The sequence below is a fragment of the Phoxinus phoxinus genome, assembly GCF_949152265.1.
Source record: "Phoxinus phoxinus genome assembly, chromosome: 25".
NCBI classification, from domain to species: domain Eukaryota; kingdom Metazoa; phylum Chordata; class Actinopteri; order Cypriniformes; family Leuciscidae; genus Phoxinus; species Phoxinus phoxinus.
The window spans coordinates 17,546,274-17,560,662 of NC_136900.1; the positions used below are offsets into that span (position 1 = coordinate 17,546,274).

Below are 14,389 nucleotides of genomic sequence, written 5' to 3' on the forward strand. Positions count from 1 at the left end.
AAATCAATGCAAGTTCATACAAAGTGAATTTGATTTTTAATAATAGCGTTCGTTCATGGATGCATGTTTTCAAATTAATTTAGACAAGAAAACGATGTCTCGGACTTACTTGATGTGCAACTTAATGATTTATGTGATGTTCAGCTCTTTTCTGACTTAAAAAATAAATACAGATCAGAAAGGCTAAATGTTTTGTCTATTACTTTATTAAAACTAACTGCCAGCAATAAAGACGAAACAGAACATAAAAGACCCCTGGAGATGTTTAGATACAACAATAGCCCTAAATGTAGCAGGACAAGGCTCTGACCTTGCCATACATTTTTATCTATTTGACCTCACCTCATAGCAGACATAACATTGTGTCCTGGGAATTCCTTCAGTTGTTCTAACATCAATCAACAATATTTGTAAATTGGTGCAACTAAAAATAAAATAAAAATACACTACCTTGAAAAGTTGGATTAAAGCAATAATTATATGTCAGTAGACCAACTAAAATCGTGCCAGTCCAATTTTGGAGTACATTTACGTTTCGCTAATCGCTAGGCTATACATGTTGATCGACTAAAATTGGACAAAAATAGCGCATGCTCCAAAAACATTGGTGACGCACGATCTTTCAGATGTTTTGCATAGTTTTCATTGTGTCATGTATAATTTGACAGATAGATGACGACTGAATGGTGAGACTACTAAAAAACAAATCGGTGTAGCTCAAAAATACTTGATTATTTTTTCATCCGCGTTTATTGATCTCTTAAAGGGCCAGCTACAATTACATTTCCATCCATTTAAAAATATAGTAGCCTAATAATAAAAAATAGAACTAGCGTCATAATATGATACTGATCAGAGCAAAAAAAGAGTGGTTCTTAGCAGATTATGCGGGCTGATGAAGTTTTGATACGAACACAAGCCATTTAAAGACAAGAACTTGCATTCGGCATTTCATCATCTGGCCATATGGCCTAAAAATAAATCCAGGACAAATGGCAGGTGGTAATTCATTACGTCTCTTGGAGTGAATGAGGTGTGAGTAGGGCAGAGTCTCTGGTGCTCAGTCATATAACACTAGTCATATAAATTATTTCATACTGCCTATGCAGATTTTTATTCTACTCTTTAATCCTATAAATACAAAGTTTTAAAAATGAGACAAATTTACCCTTACCCCACGACCACACCATCCCCCTTGAATTGTTTTTACAATTTGGCCTCTCCTTCCACCTGCTCGCTGTCCTATAACCCAAGAAATGATTTATTACACCACATCGTGTTCTGCCAGCTATCAGTCGCATAATGTGCCTGGAAATGATCACGTTCATGAGATAGATGTCATGGCATGACATCACATTACAATTAACTGGTATAAACTTCGATTACAAAAACTATTCGCTATTTGTTTTTTCCACTTCCACTTTTTTTTATCATCCCTTCTATTTTTCACATGCAGACAATGTTTCTAATATGAATTCATAATATAATGTTTAACTATAGAATTTATAAGTTGTATCTTAATAAGATCACAATGTTTATTGTAATTTGCATTTCCAATCAGATTGGTTTCTGTTATGACGACCTTTGAACTGGTCACTCTGATGGTCAATAAGGTTTTGGCCTTCATTCAAACTGGTCCACACTGCATGGCTGCATGTCTCCGTCCTAAAGAAAGTTATACTACGCTAGTTTACTGTGTGAACAGAAGAGTGGCACAGACCAGTTCTATTTTAGAAAGACGTTCTCATGGGTGCTGAAACTCTCTAAGGATTTCATTCTTTCCTCTGTCAGCCAGTTTACTCACACTCCTCTCTTTCCTTCTTCTAGCAGGTATGTCTTTTTCAGTGGCCATAAGAGACTAACAGCTGTGTGTTTGGTTATTTCTGATGGCAAATGTGTCATACTCAGGCTTACAGATTATCTAGCTGTGATGGTATATATTAAAGGATTTAATTATTATTTATACATTAATTGGGCACAATTGCATTGTTATCTATTCAGATGTCTCTCAAATTAGCGACAATCCTGGAAGATTTTCACCTCTGCTTAAACTATGCACAGAACTCTTACCGCTGTAGAGAACTAATAGGTCAAACGCACGGATTAAAGGGTCTGATTACCCCTGTCATTAAAGAATTTGAATTAATTTATGAATGATTCTTCAAAGATTGCATTAATTATACATATTTATTAAATATGCAAAGTGTATTCACTTTTTTTATTGTAATGCATTCATACAAAAGTTGCCTTTTGATTAAAAGTTTAGATTTTTGTATATGATAGTCAAACAATCATATGCATCTGAAAAGTGTTAACTGTGACTTGCAAAAGGACATAATTTTTCCCTTTAAGTTACTTTATATTTATAATAAAAGTTTAATTTTCTTTGTCAGGTCATAACACCATATCACACCATGGGATCGGTGTTGTTATTGTTAACTTTAAACTAATAAAAAAAGTTTTAATCAATTTAAATAAAATAAAATATAAATTAGATTTCAATATAAACCTAAACATAAATAAATATAAAATTTAAATGAAAATTAGAAATGTTGCCTTCATTGACAGCACTAAAAAATTACTAAAACTGAAATAAATAGAAATTAAAGCTAAATAGAAATATATAAAAAGCACATAAAATCATTACAACTTAAACTAAAGTTAAAACTGAAAATATAAACAAAAACGAATAAAAAATGCTATACTAAATACTATAATAGTACATCAATAATTCTGAAATAACACCGCCGGAGGGTTCAAATGCTTATCCTGAATATTCTCATTTGTTAATATTCTAATATGCGTTTCAGAAGAGTGATGACTGTTTGAAATATTTATTTTATTTGGCAAATAAGGAAGGACTACAGAAGCATGTCTGATACGTGAGTATCTCCACCTTTATCAGTAATAACCAACTATTTGAATTATGATATCTGTCATATGTTTCTATCAACATTCTCTTCTATCTATATGCTCTACTGGCTGCTTGAACCCAAGTCCACAACCAAAGCCAAAACCATAGCCCAAGATAACTTCAGCCCGTCGGCTGGGGTTGAAGGTGAGCGCCACCTGCTGACCACAGTCACACATATACATTTTAGCGACTTAAAATATTGCAACTCTAATAAAGGCCATTTATTTGCTCCTTTTGTGATATTCTACATTCATATGAAAAGTGATCCCATCACACTTTCTGGCCTGTCAGTACAGGAATTACAGGTACAATTAAATCAATTAAAAGGATCATCGATCGAACACCATTTATACAACTTAAAGAGATAGTTAACCCCCCAAAAATGAAAACTTTACTCACCCTGACCGACCGTCATAACCTTCGCAGAGCAGAAAGGCAAAGCAATTGTACCCTCAAATTTTGCATTGCCCCAAGAAACTTTGCGTTAGTTTGCAAAGAATGTAAACGTTTTTAGAGAGATTGTGAAAGCATCGAAGTATAAGTGCCAAAAGCATTGAAAATTACATTTTTCCTCGCTTTTTTTTTTTTACCATCACTATGTTTTTAGGGCCTTTATTCTAGCCATCTCATATTCTTTTCCTAGAAACCTATATGACATTTGTTTATTTTGTGAAACCTAACAATTTATTTAGCAGAATGTCCAAGCTGCACTTTTTATTGGTTCCCATTTCGTATGATATATAATGTATTACTCTACAGCTGGGATTTCCAAACTGTTTTTGTTAGTTGAAACCCTTTGACCTAAAGCATTTTTAGGCTATTGAAGAACCCTCTCATTTTATTTTATTTAAAGGAACACTTCACCCATTTGCATTAGACTTTGTATCTTTAGAAACCCAGTCACATTTTCGAATGGTCATGGTTTATTCCCTTACTTTCCCCTGAGATGGGAGAAATAAGGATTTAAGTGTTCCACTTCCTGCTTTTTATGACGCAAAAATCGTCATTTTGCGTCATAAAAAGCAGGAAGTCAAATTTCTTTGAATAAGGGTAAGACTACAAACACTAGCTCATCATTTATCCAGTAGAAGGCGCTGTTCCGCATGTTTTCAACCCGCCCATAGAGGGATCTCACTCACTCACAGAATGTACAAATAGTGTCAGCCATTCTTTATTTGGAAGCTAAGCTAACAGTTTCTTATTCTGTGGAGAAAGCTGAGTAGTAGCGGTGACCATCCTCTTTTTCCCGGACATGTCCGGCCGTCGAGATGGTCCAAAATGTCCGGGATTCGGCTTTTGCTTTCTGCAGTCGCATTCATAGTTTACATGCACACCTTTTGTTTCAATCTAACTGAATTCATCCCGATCGGTGAATCTGAATGTAGTGTTTACATGAACGCTAAACAAGTGATCGTTTGATGTGCGTTTTAGCATTGCTAGGAAAATTCCCGCTCCTCCGTGAGAGATACGAGACCGGTGCGTCTCACAGGCGCCGGCGCCGCTCATCAGTAATCACGCCACCGGCCTCGCATCGTTCTCCGCGGCCGTCAGTCTCGTTCCTGCTCGTCACAGTAAACATGATGAACGGCGACTGTAGAACGCTAAAACCGAATCCTGGACATTTTGGGCGACATCAAAATACTGGGCAGACTCACGGAGACTCACTAGTAGCATAGCCTTGTTGTTTACTGCGATCTCTTACCGGTAGGCGTGGCCTCCTAGGGCAGCAAAGCAAGTGCATTCTGGGAGTTGTTGTCTTTCATCCCCATAAGCCAAAAATACATTTTCTGGCTTTTCTCAGTCTAGAAGGCTCCAAATTCAAAAATAATTTCACATTTCTTCTACATAAATGACCCATTTTAAATACACATTCATCTTTCCAGAGGTGAAGTGTTCCTTTAATAGCACAGGCATTGATGCAAAGATTTTTCGAAAAACAAATGAAATATTACATTTGAGTGTTTTATTTTCAAATTAGCCTATTTATCTAGTTTAAGTTTACATATATATATATTTTTACAATTAATTTAATACATTTAAACAATTTTTTATTTTTATTAATTAGCTTTCACGAACCACCTGAAGTTTCCTCCATGGAAACTGCTCTGCACCGCATGAAAACCAATTAGGGTTTAATTGAATTCAACTAAAACCCTTCGAATCAAGTGTGTTACCATATTTTAGTTTGTTGACACTGTTTTGTGTGTTTGGCATTAAGGCCAAAAATGACAAAGAGGTAAACAAAAAACTGTGTAAAAAAAAAAACCAGTTTTAAACAGTTCTCAATGATGAAGCTACTGTTGTGTTATGTTACTGAATCGGACAGTTAGCTTAGCATTAAGTTAGCAGCTCGGTCAAAGGACTGCGTTATGGTGCAACGTGTGCTCTGTGTTGATAAAGATACAGGACATTAATCAGAATATATATGAGATGAAGAGCAAGCTGAAGAGGCCTAACCTGAAGAGAGTGAAACTGTCGGGTGTTCTTCTGGGCTCCAAACACTCACAGTCTACTGACTTCAAAGCTAACCTGAAGACTGTGAAGAAAGAATAGGAGAGGGTATGATATAATAAGTAAAATATATTAAATAAATTAAATGGACAGCAGTGCTATATTCATAATTGTGTCTTTACCTTCCCCCAGAAAGAAAAAGTGATTGACTGGCGTAAGAATGTGGAGGCCATGTCAGGAATGGAGGCTAGAAAGAAGCTGTTTACTGGACAGACGTAAAAGGTCAATAGCCTACTAGGCTAATAACTCCTCGTTTTGAACGAATCGTTTGAATGAGTGATTGACTCACTCACTCTTTAAGACAATGATTTGCCGCCACCTACGGGCAGTTTTAGTTTCATTACATTCCCCCCAAGTGATTATTGTAATGTAAATCACTTATCTAATCTCTATTCTCTGATTTTTACTCTTTGCTCTCATGGCCTGGTCGCTGTCCAAGGTGTTCGCTGAGGAGCTGAGAGTTACGAAGATTGAATCTTGTTTTCGGTCGTGATTTTAGCCTACTGCGGGTTATGGTAGAACGCGTTTATAAATAGATTGTTTTGTGAAATAAGAGTTAACATTGTTATATGCGATTGTAATGGATGATGGTAGATAGAATGCGTTTATAAATAGACTGTGTGAAATAAGAGTTAACAATGTTATAGGCTTATGTGATTGTAATGGATAATGGTAGATAGAATGCATTTATAAATAGACTGTTTGTGTGAAATAAGAGTTAACCATGTCAAATAGCTATACCAGAGACAATAAAGTAATAGTCCTATAGGCTAATTTTTTTTCTCAAACAAAATAAATATATTTATTTTGTTTCATCATTTTATTTTATATATTTTATTGCATAAACACCTAATTAACAGGAACTTAAATAAATTAAATTAGTGTCTGAGAAAAATCTCTTTAAATGGCCGCAGTACAAAACCAATTATGTCAAAAATATAAACATTTCAGAAAGTACATTTTCAAAATGTTAAAAAGACTTGAGATGTCTAATAATGCTATTGTTAATGTGTTTATAAAAGTGTTTATTTTATGGCAAATAGATAATTTTGATATCAGTTTCACAGAATGCAGGGTAACAATTTACAATAATGACCAGTTAACGTTAGTAAATGCATTAACAATACAGCAAAACATTTGTTACAGTCTTTCTTTATTAACTTTAGTTTATAAAAATATATATATAGTTAGCCTATTCATGATAGCTCAGGTCCATTAAATAATATGAACAAATACAACAACTTTAGATTTCCATAATCTACTAGTCTGAAAAGGTTGAAATTAATATTAACTAAGATGAATAAATGCTTTATCTTTCATTATTAGTTAATTAACTAATGTTGTTAACTACTGTTAACAAATTGAACCTTAGTGTAAAGTGTTATGTACTGATACAGTACTGACCTCGAAACCCGAAAACAGAATCTGATCAGTAAATCCAAATGTAATGTTTTAACACAGTTGTTTTTAAAATTAAAAGCTCTTTCTACGCATTTTGTCATATTTAGCTGCAGTTCTTCTTTTGAACTATTGATGGCAGCCTGCAACAACATACTGTATCAGGAAGAAGAAAACCCCAGAATGTCAGTCTATTATGCTTATGGTTGTGAAAATGACATTCATATAGCCTATAAAATATACACATTAAAATATAATATATTTTCAGATCTGAATTATTAATAGAATTTAGGAAAATATGACTATCATATAATATTCCTACATAAAATGTTTCTTCATAAATTGTTTGAATGTCCCTTTTAAATAGGATATGATATGATTTACATTTTCCTGTAAAGTCTTTAGATATGTGGCTATCATACTGTTCTTTTCCCAAGATATACGGTACAAACTGTACGAAAAGAACAAACTCCATCCAAAAATAAAAATTTTATGAAACTTAAATTTAGTTCAGATTAAATTGGATAAGACCAGTGTTGGGGAAAGTTACTTTTATAAGTAATGTGTTACAATATTGCAATAAAGTTATGTTACATTACTTATGCGTTACTTTTTCTCACCTGGACCGGGCTTGCTTTTTTGTATTTTTTATAACAAAAAAAGTTATATTTTTGGCAACTTTCACACCAAAAGTGACATGAATAAGCCTCAGACTTCAAAACAATAAAAAGAAACACAAATTTAGCGATTATCTCAAGTCATTTGTGCTTATTAGTATGGTTAATTAGATCATTGAAGGCCAGCAGCAAAAATTTTGCGCAAAATTCTGAATTTGCATTTCACAGTTTTTATTTATTTTGAGGAATACTGAATCTGTTTTTGTGCAAGTGAGATGAATAAATGCATGTTCACATTTAATCTACAAATACAATATTTCTCTGAACATGGGGATAATTGGAAAGCAAAGTAACTATTTGAAAAAGTAATGCATTACTAGTTACTTGAAAAAAGTAATCTGATTACATAACCCTCAACACTGGATAAGACAATGCGTACACCGGACACATATAGTCTCATTAATCCTGGAGTATTGTTGTGCTCACCCTTAGTCTAGATAACATAAGGTACATTTCAGCACCAGCTGCTCTGAAGCCTGGGATGCGAAGCATTTGACAATGATAATGGTGCGGACAGTGGTCTATTTTAGTGCCTCTCATGAGTGCATCAGAATCTATAAATCTGCGGAGTTTCTTCCCTTTGGCCAAAATCAAAGTCATACTTCCATCATCTGAGAGGTAAGGACCGTCAGGTCATGACAACTTCTAGTTATTAATGCGTATAAGATAGATATACAGTAGTTTTTCCTCATTGACATCACATCAGAATGTTCCTTGTTTTTAGGAAGTCTATTTTAATATTGTTTTAGATTTCCGGACCTGCACACGTCTTCTTTTTCTTTTCATTTGTTAAACCTCCAGGAAAAAACAAAGGCACTAACATGTCTGAAGCAACGTAAGTATTTTAGGAACATTTGATTAATATTATTATTAAAATATTATGTTATGGAAATGATCAAATAATAAATATCAGATAGAAATTATACATCTATTTATGTGTTAAATATATGTGTTTTCTTTCCTGGCTCTATCCGTGTCAGTCCGGTGAGTATTTAAACACTGTATTTAATTGCAGTATTATTATAGAACATTGTCACAATGTTGTTCATTTCATATCGGCTCTCTTCTTCAGAGAAAGCCCAAGATTTCAGCATCTCGGCGGTTATTTTTAAAGGTTAGTATTAACTTGTATAATCATTTTATGTATGAATATATTTTAAAGCAACAACAACATGTACATATGAATATATCGCTATGCATCCTCATTTTAATGCATTGCAGACCAAATTACTGAAGAAGGCCAGCACACTGCTGGCGGAGGAGAAGGAACAGAAAAAGATTGAGCGAGAGCAAACGCTCAGTGAGAGAGCTCCTCCCATCAAACTGTCTGGAATGTCCATACAGGACCTACAGGTTTCTATTCTTTAGTCTCTTGTCAGAATTCGATAATGTTCTTTCTTACATGCTGATGCTCTGCTTACAGAATCTGTGCAAAGACCTTCATCAAAAAATTGATGTTGTTGATGAGGAACGATACGACATTGAATCTAAAGTTGGCAAACATGATAAGGAGGTACTTTTTTTTTTTTTTTTTGCTTTAAAACTGCATTAAAAATAGCTAAACGTAAAAGCATTAACTGATGCATTAATTTACATTGCTGCTAATAGATCGCAGAATTAAACCACAAAATCTTTGAGCTGAAGGGTAAAATGAAGAGACCTGCCCTGAAGAGAGTGAGGGTGTCTGCGGATGCCATGCTGGGGGCTCTGCTAGGTGCCAGACACAAGGAATCCATCGACTTTAAAGCTAACCTCAAGACTGTGAAGAAGGAGGAGGAAAAGGTGATACATTTAATCAACACATCTATCATTTTTGTTGGTTTATTCAGTCAATAATAATAATAAAGAATTCATTTGAAATTACTTTTATTTGAATAAAATGTAGGCTATATGTATTGTTTCATTTTATTATTTATTCAGTATTAACAATGTATTGCATTTTTAATGTGCACTCTCTCTAGCTAAAGCTAAGATGACATTGTTGTAAATACAAGTAATAACAGTTTATAATTATATGCATTTACTTGTAATCCACACAGAAAGAGGAAGTGACCGACTGGCGTAAAAATGTGGATGCCATGTCAGGCATGGAAGGCAGGAAGAAGCTGTTTGCGGGACCAACTTCTTAATAATTGATTTATCATTAATTATTTCACATATTAAATCCAATGTGAACTGAAGGCTATTTAAAGACCAATATCTAACTGCTATTTAATTGTGGTTTTGTGTTTGTTTTATTGCACAAACAGCTGGATGAATGAAGAAAAAAACAAGAGAAAGAAATTCACAAAGGAGCTGTTCTATTGTTATAACCACAGTTATCAATTCAAATAGCCTATTGAAACATTATGTGCTTTATGACACATATAAAACATTTATTTATGTTAATATATGATTATTATATAATTGCATTTGTCATTATATAATAATGTTTATATTGTAACGAGATGTATGTGATAAGATGTGTGAATATTTATCAGATGTAGGAACAATAAAGCTTTCAATGTTTTTCACAGGTATTTTCAGGTTTTCTGAGTGGTATTGTTCTGTAAGAGTTTTCTGGCAGCAAATACCACTTTCCCGTATGATATATTCAAGAACTTCTAACACATTTGAAATAAAGTAACTGGGCCTACCTGATAAATTTGGTGAATAAGGTTGTAATCATATGCAAATTACTCTACGGTTGAACTATACGGTTCTATTTGGATATGACGTTATCAACCTCAAAATAAGGGCAGTTCCGATTCGCCACTGTCCGCTTAAACACGCCTACTTGTAGAGAATCACGCATTTGATTGGCTGAAAGAAGTGTCATTCAACCAAACGGGTTTCTCGCGTTTGTTTATTGATGCTGCTGCTGATAGTTCCGGTTGCAGGGCTGCAGCTACTTTGGGCTGAGCGGTTTCTAATCTGAAGGTGAGCATGTAGTAATTCATAGTCATTTTCAATGCTCACAGCTTCTTTCATCTTCACTTAGATTTATGATTAATCTAAGCAGATAAGTACGTTTTTGCGTGCACGGTACGATTTCATTATTATGACACTGCTAGCAGGCTAGTTCAGCTGTGTTATAACGTTAGTGTTGTCATACAGTTGTTCGATCGCTACTGTTTTTCATTTTCAGTTCGCTATTTAGATGCTTCTACATTTTATCCTGCTAATGCAATGATTTTTTTTCTATTTAGCGTTTAAATATAAGAGTTGGTCAGACCTGGTTTGATCATTTATTAAATTAGAATTGACATTTAGTTCATGACCCTTAACCTTTCAGTTCTGGTCTCCAGATAGATTGATGCAGGGTGACTATATTTAAGTTTGTTATATTTAAAGTTAAATGTCATTCTACAAGTAACTGGAACTCATTATCATGTTTTATTCCATGTACATACATACTGTACTAAATAAGTCTATTATACCCATATTTTAATTATATAGCGCTTTTTACAGATTTTTTTCAAAAGCAGCTTTACAGAAAACTATGATGTTAATAATATCTTAAAGGGCTAGTTCATTAATTACTCAACCTCATGTCGTTCCAAACCCGTAAGACCTGTAAGGTTTCTGAACCAGTCATAGTTAGCAACACGACGCATGCGTGTGATGCTGACGCAGGAGCCGGCCAATACTTGAGACAGCGTTCTGACGTAGAACCTGGAAGCACTGCACTGTGTTTAGTACAATGTGAACAGCGTCAGAGACTGGCACGGAAGAGAAAAATTGTTGAATAAAGTCACCATCATTAATCGAATCATTAGCAGATTCGAGCTGGGCAATCATTTTTTGACATTTATAATCAAGCAGTTGAGATTTGTCAGAGTATATATCTGCGTGTGCATCTCTTTCAGGCTTCCACACTGCCTTTTCTGAATGTCCAAATACAAACTCTTCCTGCTCCGGCATGGGGAGGGGGCCTGGATCAAGGAGAACCGCTTCTGCAGCTGGGTGGACCAAAAACTGAGCGAGAACGGGGTGGTGGAAGCCCAAGAATGCGGCAGGCTCCTGAAAAAGCAGGGGTATCAATTAGACCAGGTTTTTACCTCCTTACTGAGCCGTTCCATCCACACAGCCTGGTTGGTGCTGGAGGCCATGGGAGAAGAGTGGGTCCCAGTTACCAAATCCTGGAGGTTAAACGAACGGCATTACGGTGCCCTGATCGGCCTCAATCGGGCCGAGATGGCGTTGAACCATGGCGAGGAACAGGTTAAACTGTGGAGGCGCAGCTATGATATCACACCGCCCCCCATTCACGAGTCCCATCCCTATTACGCTGAAATTTACAATGACCGCCGATACAGTACCTGTGACGTTCCGAAAGAGGAACTGCCCACAGCGGAAAGTCTGAAGGAAGTGTTGGACAGACTTCTTCCTTACTGGAATGATGTCATTGTCCCTGTGATCAAGAGTGGCCAAACGGTCCTCATCTCTGCACACGGCAACAGCTGCAGGGCTTTGCTTAAACATTTGGAAGGTGAAACATATATTTTTTTGAGTTTTTATACCAGTAGGGACCAGCAGGAGCATGAAGAAAATTTTTAATTCTGGTGTCACAACCTTCATGTCGTTTCCTAATGTTATTTCTTCTGTGAAACACAAAAGAAGATATTTTGTCCATACAGTGAAAGTCAGTGGCATCCAGTGTTCATTATATGAACAAATACACATGAAACATTCTTAAAAATATCTTCTTTCGAAAGCTATGCTGAAAATTCAGCTTTGCATCACAGGAATAAATTACATTTTGAAGTATATTCAAATAGAAAAGCGTTAAATTGTAAGAATACAGTAGTTCACAATTTTACTGTATTTTAATGAAATGCACACAACAGACTTCTTTAAAAAACATTTTAAAAAATCATACAGACCCCAAACGTTTGAACATTAGTGTACCATATAGGCCTTCAGTTAATCTTAAACATAAAAAAACAATCAAATGCAAGTTATAAAACACTAAATTGCTCTTAATCCTGTTTTTATTTAATATTCTATCATTTTAATAGCTTGTTTTTAAACGTTATCAATAATAACGCATAAAAAGTGGACAGTGATAACAATAAAGTTGGTATTAAAACGTAAACCTTTTTATTAATGTACATGCTTTTGCTGTGTTTCTCAACAGATATATCGGAAACAGACATTGTCAATGTAACGCTGCCCACGGGAGTTCCAGTCTTACTGGAGATGGATGAAAATCTTCGAGCGGTCAAGCCGCGCCAGCTCCTGGGAGACCAGGCCAAAATTCAGGCGGCCATCAAAAAGGTGGAGGATCAAGGGAAGGTTAAGGCAGAAAATAAATAAGGGTTTTCTTGAGGAAAATGTCCGAATCTTCAGATAGGATTAGTCGTTCAGTATGTCCTGAAGTATGTCCGAGGTAGGCTTTCTGTTTAGAGCGGTATTTTAAGAGTCTATATGTCAGTTATATGTCAATATTTTGAATTCAGGCAATGGTTACTGATCCCAAATGCAGACTTGCTGCATATATTTTGTCACAGCAAGAGGTCTGTAGACCAAATAATGAAGTACATACTGATATAACGTTATTTTTTAAATGATCATTTAATGTGGTGTTATTTTTTAGTTAACTCTTGTATTTGAGCCTGTTATTTTTTATTATCTATGAATTTTAGGCCACAGAAAACCAGTGCCTTCCTTTGGGTAAAAAAATAGCATCCATCAGTTGTTTTCTAATAGAATTTGTTATTGTAGGTCAATACAAATGTTTAACAAATTCTGTATTTAAAAAATATATATAATAATATAAATACTGTACGCTACCATACAAAAGTTTGGGGTTGGTTCGAATTTTTTTTTAAATGTTTTTGAGGGAAGTCTCTTTTGCTCACCAAGGCTGCATTTATTTGATCAAAAATACAGTAATATTCTGAAATATTACAAGTTAAAATAACTGCTTACTATAATATAATGTGAATTTTCTGCACCAGTATACTCCAGTCTTCAGTGTCACATGATCCTTTCAAGAAGCATTTCTTATTCTCATCAATGCTGAAATCAGTTGTGCTGCTTAATATTTGTGTGGAAATTGTAACACAGGATTCTCTGATAAATATAAAGTTAAAAAAGAACAACATTTACTTGAAATAGAAATATTTTTTTAACATAATATTTAATGTGTCATTGCTGAATAAAATATAAACAAGCACAAATTATTCACTCCAGTGTCTGAACTTCCAAGGCACAGATTAAACCTAATGTTATTGGATTCATATTCATAATCCACAAATCAGTTTTATTAAGCGTAATATTTATAAAAAGAAAATAGAGACTCAATTGGATGTATGAATGATCATTTTAAATGATTACGGTAAATATATGTGTGTTATATACTACAGGTGGCATATTTTGGTGGAATTATTTAAAAAGGTCCTTTTGTTTTTGTCTAATGTATTTATTACCATAAATATATTTAAAGATAATATGTGTTAAGATTAACTTCTATTCAGTTTTATCATGCAATGTCTTGCCAAATAAAGTCAACGCTCTTGCTTAATCTCATCCGACATTAACCAACTCAAATGCAAGACATAGTTGTGGTTTAGAAAGTCTGTGCACTGTAATACCTCTATTTTGTTTTTGTGTATTTAATGTTGCTCAACACTGTACTGTATAAGTAAAGAAATGTTATATGTGTGTTGTTTTTGTTATAATATCCATAGTGTCTTTCACTGTTACATGTCTACATGTTCTATCCCTGTCCGACTATAGTTTCACTTTCTTTTTCACCAGCCAGTAGCACTGGTCTGCTGGGTTTAGCACATCGCTGATACATTTTCCTGAAAGAATAATATATAAAAATAAAGATGACAGATATAAAAGGGGTTCATGTGTATTGAATGGCGTGTGTGAAAAAGTTAACCAGGAGGAGGTGCTG

The 14,389-nt window shown here is 34.6% G+C and overlaps 2 protein-coding genes and 1 long non-coding RNA gene across 5 annotated transcripts; all 3 read left to right on the forward strand.

The window, feature by feature from the left end:
- Positions 1-2,666: 2,666 nt before the first annotated feature.
- On the forward strand, positions 2,667-6,266 carry LOC306993825. Its single transcript, XR_013796541.1, has 3 exons — positions 2,667-3,058; positions 5,315-5,473; positions 5,558-6,266. It is a non-coding gene; the product is annotated as an uncharacterized lncRNA (long non-coding RNA).
- A 1,640-nt stretch (positions 6,267-7,906) lies between these two features.
- On the forward strand, positions 7,907-10,019 carry tnni4b.3 (troponin I4b, tandem duplicate 3; the record flags this gene model as incomplete). 3 transcript variants are annotated; one of them, XM_079603947.1, is made up of 7 exons in its annotated part: positions 7,907-8,118; positions 8,250-8,484; positions 8,573-8,614; positions 8,722-8,853; positions 8,924-9,013; positions 9,109-9,282; positions 9,540-10,019. In XM_079603947.1, the coding sequence occupies 4 exons, from the start codon at positions 8,833-8,835 to the stop codon at positions 9,627-9,629; spliced, it is 375 nt and encodes a 124-aa protein (XP_079460073.1). In that variant the 3' UTR covers positions 9,630-10,019. The 3 variants fall into 3 exon arrangements, with proteins under 3 accessions (XP_079460073.1, XP_079460074.1, XP_079460075.1); XM_079603948.1 differs by having other exon boundaries at positions 7,936-8,118; positions 8,225-8,484; XM_079603949.1 differs by lacking the exons at positions 7,907-8,118; positions 8,250-8,484; positions 8,573-8,614; positions 8,722-8,853 and having other exon boundaries at positions 8,909-9,013.
- Positions 10,020-10,161: 142 nt separating this feature from the next.
- On the forward strand, positions 10,162-14,345 carry bpgm (2,3-bisphosphoglycerate mutase). Its single transcript, XM_079603944.1, has 3 exons — positions 10,162-10,419; positions 11,349-11,971; positions 12,620-14,345. Exons 2-3 carry the CDS (start codon positions 11,371-11,373, stop codon positions 12,796-12,798), a joined length of 780 nt encoding a protein of 259 aa, XP_079460070.1. The 5' UTR covers positions 10,162-10,419; positions 11,349-11,370; the 3' UTR covers positions 12,799-14,345.
- The last annotated feature ends 44 nt before the right edge of the window (positions 14,346-14,389 follow it).

Coding starts and splice junctions, on each gene's coding strand:
- bpgm (XM_079603944.1), top strand. CDS start 11,371: ATGTCCAAATACAAACTCTTCCTGCTCCGGCATGGGGAGGGGGCCTGG. Junction 11,972..12,619: donor TTTGCTTAAACATTTGGAAG/GTGAAACATATA, acceptor GTTTCTCAACAG/ATATATCGGAAACAGACATT.